This window comes from Armigeres subalbatus, chromosome 3, assembly GCF_024139115.2.
Source record: "Armigeres subalbatus isolate Guangzhou_Male chromosome 3, GZ_Asu_2, whole genome shotgun sequence".
Taxonomy (NCBI): Eukaryota; Metazoa; Arthropoda; class Insecta; order Diptera; family Culicidae; genus Armigeres; species Armigeres subalbatus.
The window spans coordinates 347,587,055-347,608,888 of record NC_085141.1 but is presented as its reverse complement, the minus strand read 5'-3'; the positions used below and the strand labels follow the sequence as shown (position 1 = coordinate 347,608,888).

Here is a 21,834-nt window from a genome sequence, read left to right as displayed (position 1 = left end):
GCAAGTCGATGTGTTTGCATACAATGCAAGGTACAAGTGCCACGATTGCCATCATCTGTCCAAGCGCGGCAGCAGTACTCGTCAACCGTAACGCCATTGATGGAGGTAATGATAGTCTCCCATTGATACAGAGCCCGGCTCGAGAGTTAATTATAGGGCAGATGAAGTACAAAATTTCTTATTTTATTAAAGCTACCATTTACGGTAACAGTTTTGAAAGAAATTTGAGGTTGGCACCACCCTTTTTCTTCCAGATCATCGACAACTGCCACTCGGGTGGGAAGTCACGCGGGATCCGAAGAGTGCGTATCGGTAATAGAATAATTACTAGATCGTGAAAAACCGAGCCTCCGTGCAGCTGTCGTCGTTGTCTTACGGCGGCGGGATATCACTTTCAATTCCGGTCACTTACCGAGCAATTTGGACACGGCACCCTGCTGCGTGAGCATATGCTGCGCCAGATCGTAACCGCGCAGCCCGAATCGGGACAGCTCCAGCAGTCGGTGCTGCGACATTAGACCGGCGAGGGTTTGCGCGTTGGCGGCCGGGTGGCCTGCGGCGGCGGCCGCTGCCGCTGCTGCTCCAAACAGGTTCGTGGACGAAGGGGGCACGGCCCCGGGCGAGGGGAGATTCGGTGAGAGGCCAACTGCAATAGAATCAGAGAAGAAAATTGTAACTTATGAATTTTATCTGGTAATGGAGTTATGCAATATATAGTTGAAGGTTTTAAGTCATATCAGCTGTTTTTACTGCACGCATCATATGCCGCTGTTCAAGCTCAACAATCGCTTATTGAATTCCTTCAGTCGAAAACGGTTTGATATGTAATTCATCTCCAACCGGACAGCTGCCGCAAGCCGATTGACCTTCCCATCAAAAAACAATAACCGAACACCACAACCCCCTTCCCACCAATCGATTCTTGTTCCAAGTACGAAAATGGACACCTCCGTAACTGACCGGAGTCCGGCCGGCGAACAATAGGGCCATATATCCTTGCGTCTTCGCGCGCCCAGAAAGCGTGTAAAAATGTGCAACCTTTTGTGTTGTTTTCACCTCCAGTAGAATCTCCATCCACTGCTGGCTGGTGGACTCACGCAAAAGTTCTATGGAAGACCGCTACTGCTGCCCCGGCCGCCGGTCACAAAACGTCAAAAATTTATTACGTCCCTTCCCCGACCGAAGTGGATTTATGCTTCCTTTCTCTACTGCGCCGATATCTGCGGGAAAACCGCGACCAGGCAATCGGACCACGCCGACTGCGAGCGGAACTGTTATTATGCTAAGCGAATGCAATCAGCATCGGCAGTCGGAAAAATGATCCCGTGGGATCCGGAGCTACGGCGGCGCTCGCCACAGTGTGGCGCGGGAACAAATAAAGTCACTAAAAGGCTACTGAATAAATTTGTACCGCTTCTATGTCGTATACGGGGGAATTGGCTCGGCCGGGTCAGCGACGACGGCTGCAATTGTTTTTCAATATGTTTATGCTTTTTTACAATATTTTTATTAAATTTATTGACATCTGAATGAACAATCCTGCCGTCGTGGTTAGGCAGACTGAGCGCGCGGTGTTCTTTCGTCCGAGCGAATCGAGAACGGAAGCTCTTAAGGATTATTTATGGTTACGATGGTGGCCACTGGACGAGCGCGCCGAGCCGAGTGAGAAAAGGTGAGCCGAGGTCAGGTCGTCGAACGAAGTTTGACAGAGACATCTTCATTCTGTATATAGGTTGCGTGTGGAGGACCAAAACGGTCGCGGTGGATGTATCGTGATGGAATTGCAAATGATTTGGGACATTTGGGGATTCGGCAAACGAGGAAAACGGTGGCGCTTTCAGATCAAAGCTGACACAGCCGTCATCGTCTGCTGGTGTTTGATTATGCTGATTGGCAGCTGCCCTTATGATCTTTCTGCGACTGCTTTCCGGACTGAAGTTCCGTTGAAGGTTTTGTTACTTTAAATGGAGCGAAACTGCAGATGGACATCTGTTACTACTTTAAGGAAAACAATGCTTCGTGATGAATAATCCCTTGATTTGTCTGTATTGTATGCTCATACAATCTCTTATATGTAAAGGCTTCTGGTTTAATAAAAACGGACAGCCTTAGAATGTTGTCTTTTCGCCCCAAAATCATCACAATTTTGATTATTTTCTGCCACAACAAAATTTTAACTCATAGCGGTTTAAAACTTCTGGTTTCATACCAATGTATCCTTAGTATTGAAAAAGGATTATTTCAATCCTAAAAAGTCATACTAAAGGGTGTCCCACAGACAATTGCATCATGGAAAAAAAACGCTGTAGAGAATTACCCATTGGGTATTTTATTTTGAAATGTTGGGTGGAATTCAGAGTGTATTGATTATACTGTATTTTAATCGCTGTTAGTTTTTCGAAACATTGCGTCACCTTAAAAGCAACGTCGGAGGATTGATTTTGCACAAGCACTGGTAAAATCCTCAACTCTCTGATTGGAACATCAGAAAACAACTCTTATTCGTGCAGTCAATGTTGAGTCAGGTGATAAAATGTTATTACAAAACTTGGAGCAACGAACGGAAGGAGAAATGTGGCCAAAATAATGTTCTGTTAGGATCACAAGCCTGTCATGAAACCTACAGTGACTAACAAGCAGGAGACCTGTCAAATGTCAAATGTGGTACATGGCGGTACTCTTCTTACAGGACTTTAATAAAAGCGTTTAAGCAGAATCCCAATGCTTCGGTCCAAATCCTATAAAGTGCAGTAGGCTCCAAATCGTGACGTACGGAAGAATACGTAGAAAAGTCACGGAATAAATCTCGCGCTTAGTTTCATAGGGGCGTAACTGTATTGATCGATTCCTCTTCTTCAATGTTTTCTTTTATTGTACCGAATTGCGCTAGTTCGTCGATGATTCAATGGTTTAGTGTGATAAAGGATGATTGTATCTTGCACCAGAATCTATAATTACGGTTGCAGCTTTTGAAACAATTGAGTTATTAACAGAATAAAAAATCGATTAAGAGAAATCGATCAATACATTAACGCCCCTATGAAACTAAGCGCGAGAAATTTTCGAAAGGAAATTCTGACAAAATTGATTAACAAATCTATGAACAAATGTTTGACCATTCCTTCGCATAATTCTTGTGAAAATCCTTCCTAGAGTATGGTTCAAATCGGGTATGAAAAACACTTGGATACATTTTCAAATAAATTCCTGGAGGTTGTGAAAAAACTTTTTAATGAGCGTTAGGAAATTACCAGTCCATGCCACGCAGTCAATACACGTTGCAATGGACGAGATATGCAGAGTCAGCGGAATAAGTAATAAAACCAACGCGAGCACGCGGCTCGACCTCTTTTCATCGGTAGCAGCTGCGGCAACCTAACGTTCAGTGCATAGGGTAGTTTGTGTTGTAATACAAAGTGTTCAAAGTGTAGTTTTTTTAAAAAATCATTTTACTAAAAGAAATCCTTAACTGAGCTTGAGGGAAACTCAAGGAAATAAACTATCAAGCTTTTGGTTGTTGGTTCAATTCCAGGTGGGTCCCATTCTTTCACTTGGTATTTTTGTTTAAGTTTTGATGTCTAGCCTATATATAGCTTGAACTTACTTCTTTTTCCATCAGAAAATTATCTCGTTATGTTGACTCGGTCAATTCATCGATTAGATTAAATCTTTACCAAACAAAAAACTTTCTATAATTTCTAACTGTTTTGAAAATCAAAACCAAAAAAAAAATCGCTTTGTAGATTGGGCTGATTTTATTTCGAAATCTGGCAAACTTCAAGCCAAAAATGTTGCTTCTGTCGTTTACACCTCTTCCATTTAAGCCCCCTCGATTAAGCAAAGTAAAACTCAAGGGTTATTATTTTTTAACTAAAAAATTGATAACAATACTTTGGGAATACAAAGATTGTAGAAGTTGACAAAACGTTGAAGATGGAGTGAACATAGAAAAAAAAATCAAATGTGGATGGAACGAGTCCTCAATGACAAAAAGTCTGTAAGGAACGAAGGCCTTTCGAATAAAAAAATCTCTTAGTATATTTGCCTCAAAAAGTCAATTTTTCAAAATATTTTCTGAAAATCTGAACTGAAAAACTTTTTTTTAGCCTAATAATGATAGACTATAAAGAGATTTGAGGCCATCAGAATAGAGCTCTGAGTTGAACACAGACAAAGAAGTTTCTGGAGCATAAAAAGAGTGAAAAGCTTTTTGACAGGAAAGTTCTTCAAAGTGAACGGTCATAAATAAGTTTTAACAAATAATTTAAGGATACTCCATTTTTTAAAAACTAATAGAAAGAAAAACCTTCACGTCGAAAAAAATTCAAAGAGACAACCTAATCGGATTGTACGCAAAGGTGACGTTGGGCTACATAGCTATACGTATTTGATGTTGTTCTGCCAAATTCGGTCCAATGACCCGTTTGGAAAAATGACCTATTCGGCCGTATGGCCTATTCGGCTAAATGACCTATTCGGCCAAATGACCTATTCGACCGAGGATGTCTCACTTCTTACAAATCATTTCACACCGTTAAAAGTGAGTAGTGCGAAGTGAGAAGTAAGCGTCGCACTACTCACTTTGCACTTCTCACTTTTCAAATTGAGAAGTTGGAAATAAGTAGCGAGTAGTGAAACGTTTCACTTTTCACTTCTCACTGTTCACAAAGAGAAGTGAGACGTGAGAAGTGAAGAGTGAGACGTCAAATGACCTATTCGACCAAATGTCCTATTCGGCCAAATATTTTACTAGACCAAATGTCCTATTCGGCCAGATGTCCTATTCGGCCAAATCTTTATTCGATCAAATGTCTTATTCGACCAAATGTGCTATTCGACCAGATGTCCTATTCAGCCACATGTCTTATTCGGTCAGATGTCCTATTCGGTCAAATGTACTGTTAGGCCAAATGTCCTATTCGGCCAAATGTCCTATTCGACCAAATGTCCTATTCGGCCAAATGTCCTATTCGGCCAAATGTCCTATTTGGCCAAATGTTCAATAAGGCCAAATGTCCTGTTAGGCCAAATGACCTATTTTATCAAATGTCTTATTTGGCCAGATGTCCTATTTGGCCAGACGTCCTATTCGGCCAAATGTCCTATTCGGCCAAATATCCTATTTGGCCAAATGTTCAATAAGGCCAAATGTCCTATTCGGCCAAATGACCTATTCGGCAAAATCTCCTATTCGACCAAATGTCCAGTCAGGCCAAATGTCCTATTCGGCCACATGTCTTATTCGGCCAGATGTCCTATTCGGTCAAATGTCCAATTAGGCCAAATGTCCTATTCGGCCAAATGTCCTATTCGACCAAATGTCCTATTCGGCCAAATGTCCTATTCGGCCAAATGTCCTATTCGGCCAAATGTCCTATTCGGCCAAATGTCCTATTCGGCCAAATGTCCTATTCGGCCAAATGTCCTATTCGGCCAAATGTCCTATTCGGCCAAATGTCCTATTCGGCCAAATGTCCTATTCGGCCAAATGTCCTATTTGGCCAAATGTTCAATAAGGCCAAATGTCCTGTTAGGCCAAATGACCTATTTTATCAAATGTCTTATTTGGCCAGACGTCCTATTCGGCCAAATGTCCTATTCGGCCAAATATCCTATTCGGCCAAATGTCCTATTTGGCCGGTTGTATACTATTTCGCCGAAAAACATTTCGCGGAATTTTTTTTCGCGGTACGACATTCCGCGGAATGTATCAACTCTCCGAAACACATTTCGCGGAATGCACCTTTTTTCCGAAAGACATTTCGCGGAATGTACCTTTTCACCGAAAATCATTCCGCGGAATGCCCGTTCCCGAGAATGTTTTTATTCGTAAACCCGTACTCGACCCGAACCCGACATAATTTAATTATTTAAGCCGACACAAAAGTTTTCCCCGGAAAATTCAAACTAGATATGTGTAAAAATGTAAGTCCAAACAACGTACTAGCCTCACAATTAACAAAACTAAATAAAATAATTATCAGTATTTTATTTCTTAAGCCCGTACCCGACCCGGACCCATTTTTTTATCTAACAAACCCGTACCCGAACCCGATATTGTACTAAGTTTTCAAACCCGAATCCGGCGACTTGGGTTGAAGTTTTCAAAACCTGAAACCCTACCATATGTTCTGCCCGGTATAATGCGAAAGGAGTTGCTAATGTCTTCTTTCAAAGAATGCGTCTTCCCGGTATAAGGCGAAGGGAGGGGTTACGCCTTCTTTAAATGGATGCATTTGCCCGGTATCAGGCGAAAGGTTTTAATAATGCCTACTTTAAATGAACGCGTCTGTCCGGTATTCGGCGAAGGGAGGGGTAACGCATTCTTAAAATGGATGCATCTGCTCGGTATAAGGCGAAAGGAGTTAATAATGCCTTCTTTAAAAGAACGCGTCTGCCCGGTATAAGGCGAAGGAAGGGGTAATGCCTTCTTTAAATGAATGCATCTGCCCGGTATAAGGCGAAAGGAGTTGATAATGCCTACTTTGAAAGAACGCGTCTGCCCGGTATAAGGCGAAGGGAGGGGTTACGCCTTCTTTATATGAATGCATCTGTCCGGTATAAGGCGAGGGGAGGTGTTACGCCTTCTTTATATGGATGCATCTGTCCGGTATAAGGCGAAAGGAGTTGATAATGCCTTCTTTAAAAGAACGCGTCTGTCCGGTATAAGACGAAGGGATGGGTAATGCCTCCTTTAAATGAATGCATCTGCCCGATATAAAGCGAAAGGAGTTGATAATGTCCTCTTTAAAAGAATGCGTCTGCCCGGTATAAGGTGAAGGGTGGAGTAACGACTTTTTTAAATAAATGCATCTGCCTGGTATAAGGCGAAGGGCGTTGATAATGCCTTCTTTAAAAGAATGCGTCTTCCCGCTGTAAGGCGAAGGCAGGAGTAACGTCTTCTTTAAATGGACGCATCTGGCCGGTATAAGTCGACTTTTTAGGTATAAAAGTTTCAACGTGTTAATCTCGTGATAAACGAATGTAAAAAAATGGTAACATGGCTTAGAAACCTCGCAGGTAAAAGCTGAATTATTATTAATATTCCGCGAAAAGGTGCATTCCGCGAAATGGTACATTCCGCCAAAAGTCATTCGGCGAAAAGGTAATAACCGCCAAATGCCGTACCGCGAAAAGTTACTTACCGCCAAATGATATTCCGCAAAATATCCAACCGCGAAAAGGAATTCCGCGAAGCAGTTTTCGGTGAAATGTTATACAATCATTTGGGCAAATGTTCAATAGGCCAAATGTCCTGTTAGGCCAAATGACCTATTTTATCAAATGACCTATTTGGCCAAATGTCCTATTCGGCCAAATATCCTATTCGGCCAAATGTTCAATAAGGCCAAATGTCCTATTCGGCCAAATGACCTATTCGGCAAAATGACCTATTCAGCCAAATGTCCAATTAGGCCAAATGTCTTATTTGGCCTAATCTCCTATTCGTTTAAATGTACTATTCGGCCAAATGTTTTATTAGACCAAATGTCCTATTCGGCCAAATGTCCTATTCGGCCAAATGCCCTATTCAGCCAAATGTCCTATTCAGTCAATAGTTCTATTCGGCTTAATGTCCTATTTGGTCAAAAATCCTATTCGGCCAAATGATCTATTCGGCCAAATGTCCTATTCGGCCAAATCTCGTGTTCGTCCAAATGACCTATTCGGCCAAATGTCCTATTCGACCAGATGTCCTATTCAGCCAGATGTCCTATTCGGCCATATGTCCTATTCGGCTAATTGTCATTTTCGCGGTTGAATATTTCGCGGAATAACATTTGGCGGTATGTAACTTTTCGCGGTACGACATTTGGCGAATTGTACCGTTTCACCGAATGACTTTTAGTGGAATGTACCGTTTCGCGGAAAGCACTATTTCGCGGAATATTAATAATAGTAGCTTAATGATCCTTCAGCACTTCTACGTTTATTAACTGCGAGGTTTCTAAGCCAAGTTACCATTTTTTTTGCAGTCGTATAACACGAGTTTAACAGGTTAAAACTTTTATGCCCAAAAAGTCGAGAAAATGTTCAATATATGAATTTCCTAGACCGGGCCAGAAGTTAAAACTAGCATAGTCTTGCTTGGCAGCCACGCATCTTTCCACAGGGCTAAGGAAGACCTCCCAGAATATATAGAAATAGTTTTAAAAATTTCAATTGCCCCTTACAAATCCTGCATTATATCTGAAAGACGGGCCAGATATAATGTAATCCCTTCATTTACCTCTTTCCTCTTTACTCTTACTCATCCTCTTTTTGTTTTGTTAGGGATACGTTTTTATGAATAATCCTTTATTTCTTCCTTTCGTCTAATTCCGAGAAAACGTATTCATTTAAATATGGCATTATATCCTCCCTTAGCTTTGTACCGGGGAGACGCTACAATTTGAAGAAGGCATTTTCTCTTCTTTCGCTTTATACCGGGCTGACGAATACATTCAAAGAAGGCAGTACACCTCCCTTCGCCTTATACCGGGCAGACGCATTCTTTTAAAGAAGGGATAATCAACTCATTTCGCTTCATATCGGACAGACACATTCATCGCTACCCCTCGCTTAGCCTTATATCGGGCAGACGCGTTCTTTTAAAGAAGGCATTATCAACTCCTTCCGCCATATTCAAGGCAGACGCATTAATTTAATTAAAAGCGTTATCCCTTTCTTCGCCTTATACCGGGCAAAGTGGTTTCTTTAATAGAAGGCATTATCAACTCCTTTCGCTTCATACCGGGCAGGCGCATCCATTTAAAGAAGGCGTTACCCCTTCCTTCGCCTTATACCGGGCAGACGCGTTCTTTTAAAGAAGGCATTATAAACTGCTTTCGCCTTATACCGGGCAGAAAGCGTTATCCCTCCTTTCGCTTTATACCGCGCAGTCGCATTCATTCAAAGAAGGCATTATCTTTCCTCTTTGATTTATACCGGGTAGATGCGTTAATTTATAAAACGGACTACCTCCTTTCTTTTCTTTATGCCGAGCAAACGTGTCCATTGAAATTCTCACGTCCGAATGTGTGAGTGCCGGAAAAGGAAAATAAACACTCCTAGATAATGCTAGTCATCGAAGTTTGGGTTAAAATAAATAAATTTCCATATATTTTTTAACTGTGCTGTGCGTGTGCCAAACGTCACTTATCTCTATTTCAAGAAGGCATTCTTTCCTCACTTTGCCTTATACCGACCGCATTACATGTAATTAAGCAGAATTCAGTAAATATTTCAATGATAACTACTCTACCTGAATTCCGCCAAATGGCATTCCGCGAAATGGCTTTCGGTGAAAAGGTATATTCCGCGAAATGTCTTTCGGAATAAAGGTACATTCCACGAAACGTGTTTCGGAGATTTGGTACATTCCGCGGAATGTCGTACCGCGAAAAAAAAATCCGCAAAATGGTTTTCGGCGAAATAGTATACAACCTATTCGGCCAAATGTCCTATTCAATCAAATGTCCTATTCGGTCAAAAGTCCTATTCGGCTAAATGTCCTATTTGGTCAAAAGTCCTATTGGGCCAAAAGTCCCATTCGGTCAAATGTCCTATTCGGCCATATCGCCTATTCGTTCAAATGTACTATTCGGCCAAATGTCCTATTCGGCCAGGGCCAGACGTACTATTCGGCCAAATGTCCTATTTGGTCAGAAGTCCTATTGGGCCAAAAGTCTCATTCGGTCAAATGTCTTTTTGGCCAGATGTCCTATTCGGTCAAATATCCTATTCGGCCAAATGTCCTATTCGGCCAAATCTCCAGTTCGGCCAAATGTCCTATTCAGCCAAATGTCCAATTCGGCCAAAAGTCCTATTCGGCCACATGTCCTATTCGACCAAATGTCCTATTCGACTAAATGTCCTAACCTTTTCAAATTTCGCATTGAAGAAGTTCACACTCAAGACATAGAAATCTGTAATCATTGAAAGCCTTTTGTCCTATACATAAAATGCTTCGCCTTAAGAGAGTTTCTTCATAAGCATTTTTTATTGCTTCAGGCTTGAGCTTCCGCTAAGAAGCTTTATTTTTAAACAATTTGTTCGACCCAAGGAGCGATTTAAATCTGTCAATTGTTCAAGTCCTAAAAATAGCCGTATTTTAAAACTTTTTCGATTTACCAAACAATTCAAAAGCTACCTTGGAAAGATTTTCATTAGCTTTCTAGTCTTTTTGACATAGTTACATTGTTTATTTTCAATTAATTTCAATCAGGGCGCCGTTTTCGCTCTTGCGACTTATGCGCTCGAAATTTTCGCTTAAGTTATTTATTTGATGGAAAACGTATGAAATGGATACCTCCCTCCTCATTCGTAGGGGTGATCGTGAAATGCACCAGTCTGTCACTAAGAGACACTAAAATTTATTGTTTAATATGTTGAGCTCAGCCATTGATAGTGAGAAGGGATGAATGATGCGAAGTAAGTTAGGCGGAAGAAACGAGAAATGAGAAGTGAAAAGCGAGAAATGAGCAGTATGAAGTGAGAAATGATATGTAAGAGGTAAAAACAGGAGCGAAATATGGGAATCGAGGTGTAAGAAATGAGATATGGAAAGTAAGACGACCCAAGCAGCACGCGCAACATCTTTCAAATAGCTGTTTGTTCCTAATAAATTGCATTAAAGACAGTGGCAACACATCGAGTCACATCAAAGCCACTTTTCAGTTTAGGAAATACACAATGATTCATTTCCGTTTTTAAGGGGCGTTGCAATATGCCACGCATCTGACTTCCCGAGTGATTTGGAATTCAATGTGTTTCAAATCAGAAACAAAACAGATAAGTTGCAGTATAAATAACGTTTCGATTCATTGCAGTTACGGATGTTGCAAAACATTTTGAGCTCAGCTGAGCAGTATTTTATTTTTGACAGTCCCCTGCATGTTCCGTATAAGGTACAATGAAGTTACAATTGACTTTGTTGTTTATGTAGTGCACTTGTAGCAGAATCTCAGAGCAGAGTTGATGGTGTGATGGTTATAGTAAAAGGTTGCAAATCTCAAGGTCCATGGTTCGATTCCCGGTTGGTTTTTGTGTTTTTATTTTCATTGTAGCAGCAAGATGTTGCAAATAGGCTCCACCTCTTGCGCTTTTTGTGTCACAAAGTAGTTTCAAATACGACGCGTTGTGCATAACTCAGACCTTTAGTAAGTCACACCACAGTTGGTGTTACTTACTGAGAAACAACTGGTGTTGCTTGGGGAGGAATAAAATGTGAAATATGAGAATTGAAAAGCGAAAATAAAAAAAATGATAGATGAGCATTGAGATGAGAGAAGCAAGCAGTGATATGTGAGAATTGAGTAATGAGTAATTAGAAATAAAATATAGGAAATGAATTGTGTTGGAATTAAGTGGAACTCAGATGTGAGATGTGAGACATGTGACGTCTAGACAAGAATGAATAGGTGAGGAGATCGCGATGTAGTTTATATGCAGGCTATCTACAGGGGTTAGACAGCAGGCTGAGATAGACAATATTTTGTTGAAATAAAATTAGCAAAACTTTGCTTAAAATGAGGTCAAAGACAAATTAATTTGCAACTTAGCAAGGGTCAAGCCATCCGTGATTCGTAGTGGAATCGATTCACAGCCAATGTGATGTATATTTACCAATTCAACGCCACCTTGAAGCCGATGTAGGTATAGCAAATTCAAACGCAATCAAGAGCAAATTTAAAGTCAAGTCAAAACTAATCCACCTGCTTTGTTCAACCGTGTGAATAATGGATCAATGGATGGATCCGACCCTAGGACTCGACAGGTTCGATTCGTTAAACACATCTACGCACGGTCGAACATCACTGCCGATCACGAATGAGTTTGCTCTGAAGAACTTGTCAAGTTGACTTTGAGTTCATTTTTGTTCAGTGTCACATTACTCGTTTAATCATACATCATACATAGATTCTTTGTATCGTTGCATTTGATTCTTGGGATTTGTTATTGTTGAATAGTTGAACAATTGTTTTTGTATATTTTGTGTGACAGAAAACTAATTTTCACTTCCTCGCACTCATTAAAAATTAACCAAATTCAAGCAAAACATTAACAAATCAAGCATGGTACGTTGAGACAATTAAAGAGCATGCTCAACCCCCCACGACTGGTTACCATACCAGAGCAATTCTCTGAACAAAGCCTACCTTTGAATAAGCATTCAGCGAATTGATTACCGACAATTAAACGAAAAAAAAACTCGTTTGTAACATACACTGCCGGGGTACTGTCGAGCAACACATACCCAGCAATGACGATCAACACTCGTGCTGTGATTCGCAACATGATACGTACCTACCCTTCAACACCTCTGGAGCTGCCAAATGACTTAATCTAGTGACAAATATTGTTAGTCCCCATGTGCTCCGAACTCTCGGTGCACGTATATGAGAATGAACCCACAGTCGTCGTCGCGTCGGTCGTCATCGCCTGTCAAAGTTGGCGCAAGACGACAAACGTCAGTTCTTTATACTTTAAACGAGTTCAAGCTTTAAATTCAAAAGTTATGCATACGACATTAGTGTAATCCTATTTATGGCCTGTCCCCCTCCCCATTATTCAGACCGACGACGACGGTGAAAACCCAACGGAAAAAGGGTTCTCGGCGACTTCTCCGAAAAGAACCCTGCAAGTGCTCGCAAACAAACTCCGGTGCGCGGAAATGTGTGCACAGAGCGTTTGGTGCCCGGTTCTGTTCTGTTGGGCCGTCACCCAACAACCAGTCCGGCAGTGGGTTCAGCCTGACTGACTGTGGGGGCTTTGGCTAAAGTATGGTGGGTGCGAAGTGTTGGCCACGTCGTTGTTCCATCGCCGGTTCCCCCCCGGTTCAGCAAAGGTGTGAAAATCGTACAATCGATAAAGATTTAAGCGTGGCAATAAAGAACGGCCCTGCGAAAAAGGAACGACAGAGCGGTAGGGACAGATAACGGATTGGACACTGATCCCGTCCCCGAATGGGGTGGTGGGAAGGTGGAGTTGAAAAATAATGCTCATAATAAGTTTATCGTAAATAATCGCTTTCGCGAGAACGTGGAAAAGAGACTTTGGACGCGGTGTCCGAGCTGCTGATCGCAATATATTAATTAGCACTGGGAGGCGACTGTCGCACTACTACCGTTGTTGTATACAGGCGCGCGCTTCGGTACGAAGTGCTTCAAGGGGGGGGGACCTGCGGAAAGTAACTTTGACGTGAGCGAGCACCCTCCGTTCACTCTCCTTTGCGTCGCCTCGTCTTTCAGGGGGGATGAAGCGTTTGTTGGTTGGTTCCATCGATGTTGTGTGTGGTGTTGTGTTGCAGCTCGACCGTCCGACCGGCTGGCCGGTTCGTCAGTTGTAAGGATGTTTCTCGGAAATTTGAAATTAGTCTAGATTTACCGGTGCGGTGGGACTGAAGGCAAACGGACGAACCGAAACGTTTTCGATGGGATGAGGTGCTTTTGAGGAGCGTGAGTGAACTCTTTCGGCGGTATGGCCTATGGCTGTTGTCGTTGTTGTTTTGGCAAGGTTTGACATGACCTGGTTTTACAGGAATTGCGGGCATTCATACTTTTTGAAGGTTATGAAGGTCATCGAACGGGTTAGAATAGCTTGTAGGAAGCCATGTATCGGAAGGGCTATCAGCTGTTACTTTGTACTGACAATGCAATAAAGCAACAATTCTTTGGAAAAGGTTTGTTATTTTAACACTTGATGTGAGCTAAGACGAAATAGATTTTTTTAAGAACAGAATTGTTGGTGTGACGAAATTATTCGTGTATTGGATCGAAGATGATGACTCTTTTCTGTTAATTGGTGCTGCATTGCTATTGGAGTGAATGACAATCACTTTGTTGTGACCAGTACTGGAATTTCTCATTTTCAATGAGAGATGTCACGTGATGTTTACGTATCTGCCTCTTTCAAAATCTATAGAAACGCGAAGGATGAATGGCATGCTACAAAAATCTCAAAAAATATTTGTTCCGTGACAGGGCATGAAAGTGTGCAATATCTGCATTATTTTTGTGTTTATTATCACTTTCAACTCGGTGTATTAAAGAAGTATTAATAATTTATCGACTAGTCACTATTCTTCACATGAATCTATTAAAATAACTTAGAAATTTAAATTTTAAAATAAAGTACAAAATTTTTTCATGACTGCCTTCCATGCGAAATTGATCAAAGTACCCACGTTTTTTTTTATTTTTTTTTTATTTTTTTTTAATTTATTGAACGGCTACTCAGTCTTGCACTTATTACAACGAGTTTTTTATTTACCCGACGTCCCCGTGTCGAAACGTCGGGTAAATAAAAAACTCGTTGTAATAAGTGCAAGACTGAGTAGCCGTTCAATAAATTAAATTAAAACGTACAGTCGATCCATAATCAGTAAAGTACCCACGATTCTTTCATTTGATCACCTGAAATAGAAAAATGCGCTTTGCTCTTTGTCTTATGACGATCACGGCCTTTTCCAGTACTGGTTGTGACTAGAGCTGTGCGCCGCCGACGATTTTTAAGCGTCGCCGCCGCCACCATTTTTGATCGGCGCGCCGCTGCATTTTTTTGCCAGAGCCGCCGGTGAAATAATTTTGTCTTGGGGGTTCATATACCTCGATTTGTTTGAAGAAAAATTCCGTGCAAACCCTTATACGTTTGAAAAATTTCGGCTGCGCCGCTGAAATAACATGTCGCTTATTGGGAGGACGTGAAACGAATAATGATGAGCAAAGAATTTTGGTTCATGTTACTTATTTTTCACTTAATGTATGGATCTTTGGATCTTCTTACTACGTCCACTAGTTGAACTTTTGTGGTGAATATGTTATCGCCAAATGTAACAGGTCTTTTAAGATTTCCCTGGAGTTTAGGCTTTCACACCTCCACGCGGAAACTAAAATATTTTCGCCTTTTGGTATGGTAAATGCTTCCAGCTTCCATATATAAATATTCCTAACGATTGATAATTCAAATTGGGCATACCTTCAACATATATTTCATTCAAGAATTCATTCAAAACCCAACACACTGCTCACAACACAACAACACACTGCACAACGTCACAAATGGGAACGGGAAACGGACTCTTCCTTCCGGGGGTGCAGTCAAAATGTTGCTACTGGCTAACACTCAACAGGCCAGAGAACAACATGCAATCCATGTGCAAGGCGAACCGATATCCACAAAAGATTACCGGAAGGGTCTTATAGTGGATCGGCTCACTGGGACACAATGTTGGCTCTTGTTGAGGCTCCAGCAGCGGGATCTTGACTGAGGAAAGCAACAGATTGTCCGTGTGCAGTCGAAACGGTGTCCACATTAGATTACCACTGGTGGGGTCTAATGTGGATCGTATCGAAGGGACAATTCTTGACTGTTGCTTCCTCCTTGGCTTCCTTCGACGATGCTCCGATGAGCGGCAGAACGGGTGGACTGTATGGCAGTGGATCAGCAGCAGCGATCGGCTCTCCGGCAGCAGCGCAGTGGAATATGGATCGGGAGGTGCTTCTGGTAGAAAAAACTCCGGGTTTCGCCTTTCCTCTAGGTATTTATTCCGTAGCGACAAAATACAAAATCAAAATTCACTGCGCAGCAGCGGCTTTTTTATACATGGTTTGCTTGTTTGTGTGTGTGTCAATTGACACCTAATAAGCTCCACCCATTACGATGGCAACGCCAACAAAAGAAAACAAAAACCTAACCTGGTGGATGAAGCTTGCATTGGACATGACATACAGAGAAGGGGCAAGACGATATTTATTTTGCTTATAGTTTCTAGAATTGGGGGGAAAGGACTATAAAGGTGCATGACTATTAGACTTAACTATTACTAGGGGGTAATGAGGTAACATCCTTTTAGGAAATGAAATATAGGAAAATAAATACAAGCTCAAGCTAAATTTACACGTTCGGAACCGAACACCTGAAGTATAGGCCTTATCGTATATACGCATAACGAAAGATCAATTAGCTCCTTTTAGAAATGAAACATGCTCTTAATGATCATTTGAATCAAATTGACTTTTGTTTCATTCCAAGAAATCCAATAAGTCCAAGAAATGCTGTTTTTCAAGTTTGGCCTAGCACTTTCCCGATCTGGAACCAACATCAGTTCAATTCTTCGAGCGGTTCATACGTGAAGCACTTTTTCATCTTTTGCTTTCAGTTTTTAAAATAGTTAAAAGGTTAAAAAAATTGAGTTCTTGGGAAAAGTTGACCTTAAATAAGTCAAAGAATCGACTGAAGTAATGAAAACGACACGCAAGGAAAGGTCAATTGAATTCCTTTTCCATTCCAAGCCAATATTTTCTAGAATTGGAGTACAGGTCTAAATGCCAATACGCATAACGAAAGATCTACTTGCGTCTTTCAGAAATGAACATGCGGTTAGTGATCTTCTAATTAGATTACAAGACACATTGTCCATTTTTAAAAACAGATAACAGCTGTTAGAGTACCCGTGCAGAGCTTAAGGCCTAAATTCCAGTGAATTATTGGATAAACTGAAATGGAAACATTGTTGAACGTTCATCCAATTTAGTTAAATAAAGAACACAATCAACATAAACGATTTAGAAAAGCAAGCAGCTCCGAAGGAGGTCAAGACCTGTACTTCAGGGAATTCTTATATGGACTGGGATCCAATAAATGTTTAAGGAATATCCATTTTTATTCTATGTCGGTAGGGCGAGTCCTTTCAAATTATTCGTGAAAATTGGGGAACGGTACTTTGTGTTTATTATTTTAATTGCTCAAAAGACACTCAGAAAATGAAAAGATTGTGAATCATGGTATTTGAACGACGGAGGTCACAATCTCGAGCAGAATCATAACTTTTAGTTGTTTGATCAAACTCAATACAAGAGCTCCCCCTTCTCTCACAAGAAAATTTTCTCGCTATGCCACTAATTCACCGGATATGGTATCTTTTTTGAAGAAATCTGATTTTTTTTACTGATGACAGATATTTTGATGTAATGTGCTATCAGATGGTGCGATACGTTGATCAGCATTGCATTTCTGGCAATATCAAAACCAACATTGAACCATTTCTCATAGAAGAGCTAGAAACATCAGCGAACACCTTTTTACATAACTAGTATCAAACCAGAAAATCTTCCTGATACCTTTGAGAAACCATTTACTGAAAAATGTGTTCTCTCGGAATTCTGGAAACTACAGAAATTCTGAGGAACTACTCTCAAAGAAGTTTGAAGAATTGCCCCTTTGAGAATTTTGGAAACATCCTTTTTCCTTAATTTTGTGCAGGAATTCTACGAAACATCTTCTTCAAGGAATCTGGGAAGCTCGTATTACTAGAACACAGGGTTTTTTATCCATACACATTCTTCGTCAGGAATTCTAGAAAATTCCTGCTCCATGAATTCAGGGAAATTGATTTTCCAATCTTCTTGTTTTTTCCATATCCAAAAATTCTTCTTAAAGAGTTCTAAGGACATACTCTATCCGGAATTATGGGGAATTAATCCACACACAAAAATTAAAGGACTACAGCCTACCTTCTCACCTCAAACCAAGTATTCCTTTTTCTTAAATTTCTGTGGAAATCTCCCACCAAGATATGTCGGAGGAATTCTCCTTTCGGAATTATAGGAGCTCGATATACAACAATTGTGATATATTTCTGCTTTAGAATTTGTAGAGAATTTCGTCTTCAGAACTCGGAGAATTTCCTCCTACAAGAATTTTTGCTACGGAAGCTTTCCGGAATACTCATTAAGAAATATTGGGGAATGGCCCCTCCAAAAGGTGATGGCAATCTCTCTGGCTAGAATTTTGAGAAATCCTTTCCCCAGCAATGTTTCCTTCAGGAATTTGAAAAAAAAACATATCTTACTCTGTTCCTGGTGAATTTCGCACCAAAGACCAGATATGTAATGCTTCTCTCTGATAACTCTAAGGAATTTCTCTCTCGCGAATTATGAAGAAATATTCTCCTTTGAATTCTTACACAAGAATTACTTTGAAACTCAAGAATTCTAAGGGGTTTTATTCTCCCAAAAATTTTATTCACTACAAGATTTCCTTACCTAGGAGTTTTAGGGATTCCCTTATCCAGAAATTCTGAGGAATGAATAATACGTATCTTAGATTTTCTGGATAGGAAACACCTGGAAAAGTTCCCAGAAAATGTCTGTAGGATTCTCACGTACGTCCTGCTGAAATTTGCTCATCTAAACTTTTTGGTTGGCATTACATTCCTCATTTGAATATTGCCATGTCGCAGTTTAAGGCTGTGAACCATTCCACCGATTCGTTTAACTTTTATTTAAAAATTGACAGTTTGATGGTTATTTCGCCGTGGTTAAAAATAACCCTGCTCCGGAGCATGGTTAGATTTGACAGTTCGATAATTAAACTTTGTTCGCGAGAAAATTAGCGCCAAATCTATTTCGTTCCGAATAAATATCAATCTGTCAAAACTCAAATGGACGAGCTCGGTGGTCTAGTGGCTACCGATTCTGCCCTATAATCAGGAGGTCGTGAGTTCAATTCCAGGCTCGTCCCTTTCCTACTTTGTATTTATATTTTGTATTAAGAACGAGGCAGAGAACTCTAACGATTTGTGATAGGTGCCACGGATGTTTTTTGTGCGACAGGAACAATAGGATCGTTTTGGTAGGAAATGATACAAAAATTATGAAGATTCATGTACAACGAGCCTGGGATTGAACGCTCGACCTCTTGCTTGTAATGAGGACCAAGCTCTCTGAATTTTTAAATATTTTTACTTCAAAATACGCAGATTGTTCGAATTGATGTGCGTATTCATACACGTCGAATTTCCGAAGGGAAATTCATTCGAATTCCACAAGGGAAATTCATTCGAATTTCCGAAGGGAAATTCATTCGAATTTCCGAAGGGAAATTCATTCGAATTTCCGAAAAGAAATTCATTCGAATTTCCGAAAGGAAATTCATTCGAATTTCCGAAGGGAAATTCATTCGAATTTCCGAAAAGAAATTCATTCGAATTTCCGAAGGGAAATTCATTCGAATTTCCGAAGGGAAATTCATTCGAATTTCCGAAGGGAAATTCATTCGAATTTCGAAGGAAATTCATTCGAATTTCCGAAGGAAATTCATTCAATTTCTCGAAGGAAATTCATTCAATTTCGAAGGAAATTCATTCGAATTTCGAAGGAAATTCATTCAATTTCGAAGGAAATTCATTCAATTTCCGAAGGAAATTCATTCGAATTTCGAAGGAAATTCATCTGAATTTCGAAGGAAATTCATTCAATTTCGAAGGAAATTCATTCCAATTTCGAAGGAAATTCATTCGATTCTTCGAAGGAAATTCATCTGAATTTCGAAGGAAATTCATTCAATTTCGAAGGAAATTCATTCAATTTCCGAAGGAAATTCATTCAATTTCGAAGGAAATTCATTCCAATTTCGAAGGAAATTCATTCAATTTCGAAGGAAATTCATTCAATTTCGAAGGAAATTCATCTCAATTTCGAAGGAAATTCATTCGATTTCCGAAGGAAATTCATTCGAATTTCGAAGGAAATTCATCTGAATTTCCGAAGGAAATTCATTCGAATTTCGAAGGAAATTCATTCAATTTCGAAGGAAATTCATTCAATTTCCGAAGGAAATTCATTCAATTTCGAAGGAAATTCATTCGAATTTCGAAGGAAATTCATCTGAATTTCGAAGGAAATTCATTCGAATTTCGAAGGAAATTCATTCAATTTCGAAGGAAATTCATTCAATTTCGAAGGAAATTCATCTGAATTTCGAAGGAAATTCATTCCAATTTCGAAGGAAATTCATTCGAATTTCGAAGGAAATTCATTCGAATTTCGAAGGAAATTCATCTGAATTTCGAAGGAAATTCATTCCAATTTCCGAAGGAAATTCATTCAATTTCGAAGGAAATTCATTCGAATTTCCGAAGGAAATTCATCTGAATTTCCGAAGGAAATTCATTCGAATTTCGAAGGGAAATTCATTCGAATTTCGAAGGAAATTCATTCAATTTCGAAGGAAATTCATTCAATTTCGAAGGAAATTCATTCAATTTCGAAGGAAATTCATCTCAATTTCGAAGGAAATTCATTCGAATTTCGAAGGGAAATTCATTCAATTTCGAAGGAAATTCATTCAATTTCGAAGGAAATTCATTCCAATTTCGAAGGAAATTCATTCAATTTCGAAGGAAATTCATTCGAATTTCCGAAGGAAATTCATTCAATTTCGAAGGAAATTCATTCGAATTTCGAAGGAAATTCATTCAATTTCCGAAGGAAATTCATTCAATTTCGAAGGAAATTCATTCGAATTTCCGAAGGAAATTCATTCAATTTCGAAGGAAATTCATTCAATTTCGAAGGAAATTCATTCGAATTTCCGATAGGGAAATTCATTCCAATTTCCGAAGGGAAATTCATTCAATTTCGAAGGAAATTCATTCCAATTTCGAAGGAAATTCATTCAATTTCGAAGGAAATTCATTCGAATTTCGAAGGAAATTCATTCAATTTCGAAGGAAATTCATTCAATTTCGAAGGAAATTCATTCAATTTCGAAGGAAATTCATTCAATTTCGAAGGAAATTCATTCAATTTCGAAGGAAATTCATCTGAATTTCGAAGGAAATTCATTCAATTTCCGAAGGAAATTCATTCAATTTCGAAGGAAATTCATTCAATTTCGAAGGAAATTCATTCAATTCGAAGGAAATTCATTCGAATTTCCGAAGGAAATTCATTCAATTTCGAAGCGAAACTCATTCGGATTTCCAAGCGAAATTCACTCGAATTTCGAAGGAAATTCTTTCAATTTCGAAGGAAATTCATTCGAATTTCCGAAGGAAATTCATTCAATTTCGAAGGAAATTCATTCCAATTTCGAAGGAAATTCATTCAATTTCGAAGGAAATTCATTCAATTTCGAAGGAAATTCATTCCAATTTCGAAGGAAATTCATTCGAATTTCGAAGGAAATTCATTCAATTTCGAAGGAAATTCATTCAATTTCGAAGGAAATTCATTCGAATTTCCGAAGGGAAATTCATTCGAATTTCCGAAGGGAAATTCATTCGAATTTCCGAAGGGAAATTCATTCGAATTTCCGAAGGGAAATTCATTCGAATTTCCGAAGGGAAATTCATTTGAATTTCCGAAGGGAAATTCATTTGCATTTCCGAAGGGAAATATGTATCGCTCAAATTCACAATCCACATCATGGATAAGACAGCATGGGATAGGATTATTGTCAGCAAGAAGAACAGATCTGTGTGCCATGAATTTATAGTTATTTGTAATCTCTTTTGGCAGTGTGTAATATGCATAATATCCCATTGTCGACATCTATCTTACCGATCTTATGGCTCACGTAACTCGCCATTCGCAACCATGCCAACGCGGCATAATTTGAATCAGTAGGCCATGAATTACAACACGTTTGCAAAGCAACCAGTTTTCCCCTGATTAGTTACGGACGACACGTGAGTACTATTATGTCTCCGACAAATACCTAACGTATTCGGCTGGTCCATTTCCACGAGGCACGAGGAGACCACACAAGATCAGTACCAGGCGAAGACCAGATCAGCTACGAAATTCTCAAATGTTTACGGGACAGTTGCTTGAAGATTGTTTTTTTTTCGAATGTACAAGAAGTTAATCAAATTTTCTTTTGAATTTGTTCCACATTACTTATTGGTTTTACACAAGTTCAGACAAATTATGAAATTAAAAAATCAGGACCAAAGGTCCTGATCTAACTGGCCCCTCTCTAACTACGCTTATATACAAACGCCTCTTACACCACACTTTTTACACCATTTCCCTCGCCATCGCCGTTTGCTCGTTTGTTCATTCGTTC

General features: G+C 39.8%; 1 protein-coding gene across 3 annotated transcripts in view; it reads right to left on the bottom strand.

Annotated features, from left to right (window-relative positions):
- Positions 1 to 21,834, bottom strand: part of LOC134225976 (paired box protein Pax-6-like) — a 181,385-nt gene that overhangs the window by 121,127 nt on the left and 38,424 nt on the right. For all 3 annotated transcript variants that reach the window (XM_062706459.1, XM_062706457.1, XM_062706458.1), the window contains exon 2: positions 413 to 646. In XM_062706459.1, the coding sequence (XP_062562443.1) occupies positions 413 to 646 (234 nt within the window). The remainder of the gene's footprint in view (positions 1 to 412; positions 647 to 21,834) is intronic.